Here is a 10,042-nt window from a genome sequence, read left to right on the forward strand (position 1 = left end):
TGGGGTGGTTGTCTTGTGCAGACCTGGGAGAAAAATGTGTGGGACGTTTCCTTGAACGGCTCGAGGAGGATGTGGGAGCGACACCCCTGCTGCATTCTTCTGGTTGGTGACATCATTTCCTCCGTGGCTCTGCTTAAATGTTAAAACCGCGGAGGTTGGCAAGCCACGACTGTTTATTCCCAGAGGACCAATTTATGGCAAGGATACGAACTCGGCCATCACACAGCAGCCCTCTAGGGTAGGCTCCTACCCAGATGGAGGCTGAGAAAACTGGCTTGCCTTCTAGCTCGTGGCACGCCTTCTCCCCAACTAATCCAGATTTGCTTTCCAGTCCGTTTCAACCAGTACATCAAACAAACCAAGATGTTCCAATAGAACAGAATGTACATAGCTCAGGGTTGAACCAAGGACTCCACAAACCAAGATGTGTTATCTTGCTCACTGAAACAGAAACCAAAAACAGATTTGCCTGGAAAAGGATCAGGGGGGGGGGTGGTCAGGAGCAAAGCCAAAGAGCCTGATGTGACCGGCTTCTGCGAGCCCCACCCTGGCGGTCCGGCTGCTGGGCTGCCACGGTCTGGTTGTTCCTGGGCGGAAAAGGCCCGCTGAGCCCCGCTGGAGAAAGGTCTGAGCAGAAGCAAGTCCAGTTCTGGCTGCTGCTCCCCTTTTCTGCCACTGGATTTCCCCCTTCTTGTCCGTGCTGGGCTTGGCGGGTCTGTCTTTCCAGTCTGGAAAGAAAGGAAACCTTTTCCGAAATTCTTGCGTTGCTGGCTAATTTAGAATTTGCAGGATGCGTACGGAAGCAGGAGGACATTAGAGGCAGCTCCAGGTCCAAAACAAGCAGCATCAGGTTTATTTAAATTATCCCCATTAATTACTTTCAGCATGGGGGGTCCTTCCCTAATTGCCACGGTGAGCCCAAGCAGCAGGGACGGTCCCCGGAATTCGACTCACCAAGGGGCTGCTTTCACTGGGCAAGTTTTGTAGCCCTGCCGTCTCTCTCCTCTATCCCCAGAATTGCTTGGTTTAGGCATCAGCAAATAAAGGTTAGTTATTAATGAGGATTAAGTGTCTAGTAGCTATTGGGCACCTGCTAAGACAAAAGATGGAAATAATTACCTGATTGGGGTTAGAACAAAAAGTTTATCTCACAGCCTGCAGGAGTAAAAGGGAAGAGCTAGCTTGTCTAAGGAGCCTCTCTTCTGGGTGTTAATTGAAAAATGTGGGTCAATCACAGGACAGCAAGCTAAGTCAGGAAGACTGGCCTTGTTGACGGCAGGGGATGCTTCTGTAAATGGCTGGTCCACGTAGCAAGCTTTGGATGGAAGCCAGACTCTCCAAAGATTGGAGGGGGCTTGATAAGAATCCACAGTTGCTTGCAAACTGCAAAGCCCATTTTGAGTCTTGAGTTCTGCCGTAACCTTGCAGAGGCAGAACGCAGGAGCCCCCTTCCATTCAGCAGCACCTTTGAGAGACCAGAGCACTGGGCAAGACCCAGCAGTCACTGTTCCGACATCGCTGGGACTGAAGGTCGCTGTTTTGAGGCTGGGGAGATTTCCAGTCTTTAAAAACACAACTCAGAAGAGCAACACAAATGATCAGTGAATCGGAATGATTAAGGGAGTAGTGTTCCTTCCTTGGGAAGAAGAGTCCAAAATCTTCAGGTGATTTGGTTTGGATGGAGGAGGCAGCTAAGCTGGAGGACTGCAGTGAGTGACCTGCTTTGGCATTGGAGTCTGCTGACTAATGGCTCCAGTCAATTTTCCCAAGTCAGGATGATGTGAGAAACAATCCTGGAAAGAGGCTTGGATTTGGAGGCAAGGCCTTCGGATAACGCACAAAGTCTTAAGGCGTAGCTGTTACTAGGCAAATCGTTGTGCAAAAGAGCTTGCCCTTTGGATGTATATGGAGGAAACACTTGTGAAATTGGACTGTTTCAGGTTTCCTGCACTGGGGCCAACTCTCTGTCACAATGAATCTTTATTGTATCTAGAAGCAGAGGCCCAATGCCCATCGGTGTCCACAGTACCCAGCACCTTCACTGAAACAGCACTGGACTCTAGTGATGCAAGCTCGTGTGCGCAATGTCATGATGTACAGTATGTACAAAAGGATGGCGCTTGTGTCACCTGGGAGCAATGCTGTTTCACTATGTGCCCACTTGGTGGACACCGCTGCTACTGCTGCTGTCCCTGAGTTGCTGGAGAGCACGTGCAAGGGGGTGTCTTGCTTGCAGACTTCCCAGAGCCACCTGATTGGCATGATGAGAATTGAACACCTTCATGATGAACCTTTGCTGCAATCCAGCTTCTGAGTTAAGGCAAGCATAATCCAGCCCGGCTTGACCATTCGTTCTCTCTGCAGTAGGGGCTTCGGCCGCTTTGCTTGTCTCTCCCGAGGAGACCCTGGGGACTGGCTGTGGAGATACGGACCTGGTAGCCCAGAAACACACCTAGCATCCCCACTGGCTACAGTTCCCAGAGTCCTGTGGGAGGTATCGTGGCATTTAAATCTGATTATATGTACCTCGCATGGTACTTGCCTTATTGCCAAAAATCATGCCAGAGTCAGCATTTCTTTATAAGAAATGTGGACTGCAGATATCAGGAGAGCCTGTTTTATGATTTCATGGAATATTCCAGCAATTACTTTTAGAAAATATCTAGGGCCTCTTCCAGATATCTTCCAGGTTTCCAGATTTTGCTCTTGTGATCTCTGATTGTTCTATGTTCCTTACTAGGCTTGGCTGACAGAAATCCATGAATATGCAAAGCAAGATGTCGTCCTTATGTTGCTGGGAAACAAGGTGAGCTGCCTAACTTCTGGCCTGACATTGGACTGGATCTGATGTGCTTTCGTCATGGAAGCTGTTTATGAGGGAAAGAGGGCAGTGGAAGCTAGAGATGCTTTTGCATAGTAAAAAAACATAACCTCAAAACACTCATCCACTCCCTGCCTCAAAGCCTTCATCTACTGCTGGAAGGTTGGCTTGGCACTGGTTTGGTCCATCCAAGCTGAAGACCTCATTGGTTATGGGACCAGTGCTATCCAAGCAGTCCCAGAATGCGTTGCTCCCGCTGCAAATGTTGATGCTTTCTTGTCATGCTTAGGTGGATTCAACCCAGGACCGAGTGGTGAAAAGAGAAGATGGGGAGAATTTAGCAAAGGTGTGTTGGGTTTATTATTTATTAAAATTAATGGCAATTCTGCTCTAGGAGAACGTAGGGAATTGGTATTGGCTTCCATAACTAATAGAGCATCACTTCTTCTGCTTCAGCTTGTTATGGACAATTACAGGGAAGGGTGCCAAGCAAAACTGCCCACTGTATTATGCAGATATGTCCAGGCAAAAAAGATTAAAACTTTAAAAGAAATACAAGATTGATGGATAATTCATTCTGTGCCTCTTCTGCATTTGCAGGGAATTGCAGACTACAATTCTTGCCTCTACCCCAGAGTAGGGCTTGGAATATTCCCAGCATCCACACAAGCCTCATACAGCGAGTTAACCTACATATCTGTCCTCACTTGTTAATCTTCTTTACTTTTCATTTTTTTTCTTTTTCTTTTTGGTGCCCTTGAATCAGTGTTGACTCCTGGCAAATACTTGGACTAGTCCCTGCAGTTTTCTTGGCAAGGTTTCAAAAGTGGATTGCCCTGGCCTTCTTCTTCCTAGGGCTGAAAGAGGGTGACCAGCCCAAGATCACCCAGCTGGTTTTGCACCCAAGGCAGGACTAGAACTCACAGTCTCCTGATTTCTAGCCTGATACCTTAATTGCTCCACCGAACTGGCTCTTCACTGGCTACAGGTTACTTAAATGTGTATTCTTTAGGTCAGCATGAGAGTTTGGCCACTATTTTTTTTTTAAATGTTAAACTATATGTTTTAAACATTTTAAGTGGGGATGACAACAGTCTCATGTAAAATCATGTGCATATTCCATACCACGTAATGCTATTTAATTGGACAAAACTGTGTACCTTGTGAAATAATAGGAGGGAATATTGCATCAGTGCCCCTTTTTCACAGATGTATGATCATGACTGAGACCCTGTTTGGTCTAGCGGTGAAGGCACCAGGCTAGAAACTGGGAGGCCGTGAGTTCTGGTCCCACCTTGGGCACAAAGCCAGCTGGGTGATCTTGGGCCAGTCACACCCTCTCAGCCTTGGGAAGGAGGTGGCAATGGCTAACCACTTCTGAAAAATGTTGCCAAGAAAACTGCAGGGAGTTGTCCAGGCAGTCACCAGGAGTCAACACTGACTCGAAGGTACACACATAGTAGACTATCAAACAGATTATACTTTGCAGCCAGGCATTGAATCAGGATTATGGTTTATTTCTGCTTCTTGGAAGTGATTGTACAACAGAGATCCAGTTACCTAAAAAGACTTTGCAGCTGAAGTATGGTTTCCCTAATAATGATTGGTTGAATAATCTGTATTATGGAATACCTCAACCCCAAACCATTGTAGACATCAGGAGTCTGGTGGCACTTTTTCAGCTTTCAATTATACCTTTTAATAAAATCTGTTCATCCAAAAGGGTGTTACCAAATTCCTTCTGATTTTTAACCCCAAAACATGTAAAGCATGTTATCATAGAATCAAAGAAGCCTAGAGTTGGAAAGGTCCAGATAGGTCTAGGATGAAATGATTGATTACTTCTCTTCTGCTTAGGATGGGTAGGGCTGACCGCCTCTGATACATCCAGTGCAATGAATGAAAGTTTCTGCCTGTTAATAAAATGTGTTAGTGTCAGAAAGTGCATCCTAGATGTATGTTGTATCCTTACAATGCTGTATGATCTGTTCCTAGAATGCTCTTGCTAAATTAAGTTTTAATCATTCATAATCAACTGATACTCTAAGTAAATAGAGAATATACTCCCCCACACACACAAAGATACTTCACTAACAGGAAAAGAATGATGAGAGAACATCAATATAAGATCAACCATCATTAGAAGAACTTTTCTCACGGGGTAGGATGTAACAAGATGTTAAACTACATATATTTATCTGCAAAATAAATCTAGAAGAAATTGTGCTGCTTCTGACTGAATTAACTCAGACAGTCTGTAGCACGGCCCAAATGAACGTCTGTTGTTAGGAGTCAGTTGGATTGACAAAATATTGCCTTGCTGTTAATCCTGTGATGCAACCTGGTCATGATTGTAACTTAAGCTTTTGAAGGGCTCTTCGTTTGGGCTCTTCCCCCATGGGCTTGTTCACATACACCTCTTCCAGCAGCCAAGGGACAAAATCACAGAATGGTTAATTACATCTGTTCAAGGAATGAGTGATTTGTTTCTTTAACAATGTTAAGTATAGCCAGAAAGAAAATGGCTGGGTTCACAAAATACCCTTGCTAAGGCTAAAATGGAGTTTGGTGGTTTCAGGTTGTTGGAGTTCAACCACTGTGTCGACAAGTTGTGCAACCATGTTGATAACACAGCAGTTGTGTTTGGTTGGTCTGTGTTTAGTGTGCTGTACAGACCAGCTGGCAAGCTTGCATACTTTTGCTGAGCCCTCCCAATAGCTTCAATTCTTTTCAGCATCTCCGGGCTGCAGTAATGTACAAAATATACTTCCACCCCAGGGACATTTTGGGGCAGCCTGTTTAGGATATCATGCAGATTGGCAGCTCTGACATGGAAGCACTGAATCTGTGTGTGACTGCCCATGTCCAGCTTGGTAACCTGATTCAGTGCTACTGATACAAGCTGCAAAACAAAGAGAAATGAGGAGGAAGAGAATGAGCACTGAATACCTTATTTCTTTGGTGCAGGAATACGGGGTGCCCTTTATGGAGACCAGTGCCAAGAGTGGCTTGAATGTGGACTTAGCGTTCATGGCCATTGCCAAGTAAGTTCCTTTATTTCAATTTTCCCACCAGAAGTGGATATCCATAGCCAACATGCAGCCCCAAGAACACTGTTTGCTGATCCTGATGGTCTCTAGGTTGATACCATTGACATTTGGCAGAAAATTACCCTAAGATGATAGGGAGTGGGGATCTTTTGGTTTACTGAGAAACTCCCAGAGATGAAGAGACACCTGGAGCAATGCAGGCAAAAGACATCAAATTTCTGCTCCTTTTTAACGTCTACATGAAACCTCTGGGTGAGATCATCCATCACTACGGGATGAGGTATCATCAGTACGCTGATGATATTCAATTCTGTATCTCCATCCCGGGTGAAGTAAGTGATGCCATGACCCGGGCTCCAGGTGCCTGGGGGCTGTGGGGCCCTGGATGGGGAACAACAGGCTTTGTCTGAACCCTGGTTAAGACGGAGTGGCTGTGGATTAATGGCTTCTCGGTCTCTGGGAAATTGTCATCTTTGGTCCTGGACAGGGTTGCCCTGCCCCAGACAGACCCAATGCATAACTTGGGGGTCCTCCTGGACTCTCAGCTCCTGCTCAAAGAGCAGGTGGCAGTCGTGGCCAGGAGGGCCTTTGTGCGACTTCATGTTGTGCGCCAGTTACGCCCTTTCCTGGACCAAGAGGCCCTTCACTCACACCCTGGTCATCTCCCATATAGACTACTGTAATGCGCTCTACATGGGGTTACCCTTGAAGAATATCCAGAAGCTACAGCTGGTCCAGAATGCAGCTGCGCAGGCAATCTTGGGTGTCTCAAGGTTTGCACATATAACACCTTTGTTGTGTGAACTGCACTGGGTTCCAATCTGTTTCCGGGTCCAATTCAAGGTGTTGGTCATCACCTTTAAGGCCCTACATGGCATGGGGCCAAGCTACCTGAGGGACCGTCTCATCCCTATTACATTGACCCACCCCATCTGGTCATGCAGGGAGGGCACATTACGGACCCCATCCGTAAAAGAATTCCATCTAGCGGGGTCCTGGAAGCGTCCCTTCTCTGCAGTAGCTCCCGCCCTTTGGGACATCCTTCCCCTGGAAGTGAGACAAGGCCCCTTGCTCCTGGACTTTCAAAAAAGGTTAAAGACCTGGTTTTGTCAGCAGGCTTGGAATGGGAGGGGGAATAGCCACACCTGGGGATGGCTAGAGCCCTCGAGTGATTTTTGGCCTATTACACTCACAGACTGATTAAAATCTCTTAGCCATTTAGATTCTATTATATCTCTATTTTTATTGTATTAATTGTATTTGTAATTGTTCTGAATTTTGTTTTTATTGTAAACCGCCCAGAGTCCCCCTGTGTGGGGGAGATGAGCAGTGATAAAGTCTAATAAATAAATAAGTAAGACTGGATGTGGATAACAGCAGCATAGTGGTTCGTCACTGGTATTGCATTGGTGGAGTGCTACCCAGCAACCCTTTTTAAAGTGACCTGGACTCTTCAGGGGAAGGATACGCCGGAACTGTTGTTAACTAGCTGCTAGGATACCATCGCTGAGCGCTTTAGGGAAAAAACCACCCCCCGAGTCGGAGGGCGACTGGACAGAATGGGAGTGATGCCTTAGACGTGTGACCTGTTGATCTTGAGGAAGTGGACCATACCCTCAATGAGATTAGCTCTGCCACCTTTGGGCTAGATCCCTGGCCACCTGGCTTATTCATGCTGCTAGAGAAGGATCCAGGACTGGATCAAAACTATGGCAAATGCCTTGTTGCAGAAGAGGGAAATGCCAGTGTCCTTGAAAATGATGTTGGTACACAGACATCTCTTAAGAGGGCAGCCTCAGTCGGAGCTCTCCTGGACAGCTGTCACCCAGTCACCAACTGTCCCTTTTTAGGAAGTGAAGGTGGTGGAGTGGGAGTTACAAAGGGCTCTGGAAGCAGCAGATCATCTAAACTAGCATTCCTCAACCTTGGCAACTTCAGCTTCCCAAATTCCCCAGCCAGGATGTGTGAACTTCCACTCCCAGAACTGCCCAGCCAGCATGCTGGCTGGGGAATTCTGGGAGTGGAAGTCCACATACCTTAATGCTGCAAGGTTGAGAAACATTATCTAGACCTTTTCCATCAGGGTTCAAGGCCAGGAAGGGGCTCGGAGGCAAGCATTCTCTGCAGGAGTTTGTGGAACAATTTATCTCCAGAAATGAGATCTGTGCTCTCCCTTTAGGTATTTGGGAGGCTTGTTAAGAACCATTCTTTTCAAAGAGCATTTACAGTTTGAGGAGTAGAAGATGCACCTAAGAGGGTTGGCACTGGTTAATATGGACTGTTACAACATGATTTTATTGGATAGGGTAGATTTATATCTGTTACTGTACTTTATTACATTTTTGCTCTGCCAACCACTTGCATTTGATTGACTGAAGCACTTGTAGTAAGTAAATAATTAAGAATAAAATCAGTGCAGTTTTCCAATAGAGTCAATGCATGGTTGACCAAAATGACCCCACCCTAAAGTGCGAAGAATGAGCCCAAGTTAACCTTTCACATTTTGAAACTAAGATTCCCATTTGCGCAAAGCAAAGCAGCCTGGCTGCGTGTGGGAGCCGTGGCTGCTGCCGTTCCTGAAGAGAAGGGAAGCTGGTCAGACCTTGTGCTCGATTTGCAGGGAGCTGAAGCACCGATCGATGAAGCTGCCCAACGAGCCCCGCTTCAGGCTCCACGACTACGTCAGGAAGGAGGTGAAGGGCGCCGGCTGCTGCCGCTCGTAAGCTCTCGGGGCCCCGTCCAGACCGCCTCTCTTCCGCGAGACGCACCACCTTGCCTGCTGCATCTGCGACTCCCCTCGTCCTCCTCCCCTGCCGCACAAGCTCTACGAATCTCTTCCTTGTGTCCCATTGTCTTTGTGCAGGTGAAGCTCGGAAGAACTGGGCGGGGCTCGGCAGCGTCTTTTCCCAGGGCAAGCAGGTGGTTTCCAGAACAAAAGCTGGATTAGAAGCAGCCCAAGGACGAGCTGAACGCGGGCCGTTTTGGGGGAGAGGAGGGGGGTGGAAAGCTTGCGCAGTCTCAACATGGGTGTCCTACAAGGGTGCCCCTGAAGGGATCAGGGTTGCGTGAGCACAGGGAGCGCTCCTGTTTCCAGGGGGCTCCGCAAGGTCTCGCCGGGTGGGTCGGGTGCCTCGTCCCTTGCAACCTGCTGTGGGTTGACTTGCTGGCAGCAGCTGCGGGTGTGGGACTTCGGCTCCACTTTCATCGTTATTGCCTCAATGAGTACCCAGGTATGGGTACCTTCACTGTTCTTTTTAATAGTTAAATGTTTGATGTGTGCTATTGCTAAGTTTTTAAACTACATTTTTCCAAGGACCCAAACCAGGAGGATCAATTATAGGTGACTGTTCTTGGGTGTAGTTGTCAGCCATGCTGTCCACAGGGCAGAATAAACTATCCCTTCTGTTCCTTCCTTGGTGGTTATGCGGAAGCTCTGGCAAGTCTCCTAGTTCATCCCTGCACATTGGAGTGTGCCTTCTTTGTAGAGAGCAGAGTTTTGTATGTTTGAAGTAAGTTCATCTCCTGGCCCTTCACTCATTTCCTTGATGCATATCCAGGGGTTGATCCTGAATGTGGTGCCTCTCTAGCAGTTCTGTCCTGCTGAAAAAATGCAGCTCTTTTCATGCAAGACAACACTGCGGCTGGACATTGTATCCACAAAGCAGAAGGGGGGGGGGTGGCCTAGAGCTAACTGCAAGTTTCTCCAGATAATGGCTGGCACAGCAGGCTGAATTCCTGGGTTTGGCTGAGGGGATGGAGGCACAGCAGTGTCCCATCAGTAGACAGAAAGTGTCTAGAACCCCCTGGGACTGCGGAGTTACTCTTCTCCCCCCACCCCAAATGGGGGGGTCCTGTCCAGTTGCTCCCCCACGTAGCCATCGCAGCTGCAGCTTTTGCACTTGGGCCTGTAACTGGCAAGCAAGTGGTTCCATGTTTGCATCAGCCTTCCCCAACTGTTGCCCTCCAGATCCGTGGGAGTCAGCTCCTACAGTGCCATTAGCACAGCCCTGGTGGACGTCCAACACATCTGGAGAGTGCCCACTGGGGGAAGACTGGCATAGAGCTTTTTCAGGGAAGCTTCTGGCCTGATCTCACAAGTATATACCAATCCAGGCAAGTCAGACGCCTGCTAGAGGACAAGCATCCATGATCACCCTGTTCATTTCAGGGT

At 47.6% G+C, this 10,042-nt stretch overlaps 1 protein-coding gene across 1 annotated transcript in view; it reads left to right on the forward strand.

The window, feature by feature from the left end:
• RAB26 (RAB26, member RAS oncogene family) overlaps window positions 1-9,519 on the forward strand; it is a 173,250-nt gene extending 163,731 nt beyond the window's left edge. The window contains exons 6-9 of the mRNA XM_063314828.1: window positions 2,741-2,806; window positions 3,111-3,167; window positions 5,789-5,865; window positions 8,492-9,519. Coding sequence (XP_063170898.1) covers window positions 2,741-2,806; window positions 3,111-3,167; window positions 5,789-5,865; window positions 8,492-8,594 — 303 coding nt within the window. The 3' untranslated portion in view covers window positions 8,595-9,519. The remainder of the gene's footprint in view (window positions 1-2,740; window positions 2,807-3,110; window positions 3,168-5,788; window positions 5,866-8,491) is intronic.
• The last annotated feature ends 523 nt before the right edge of the window (window positions 9,520-10,042 follow it).

This window comes from Candoia aspera, chromosome 14 (assembly GCF_035149785.1).
Source record: "Candoia aspera isolate rCanAsp1 chromosome 14, rCanAsp1.hap2, whole genome shotgun sequence".
NCBI lineage: Eukaryota > Metazoa > Chordata > Lepidosauria > Squamata > Boidae > Candoia > Candoia aspera.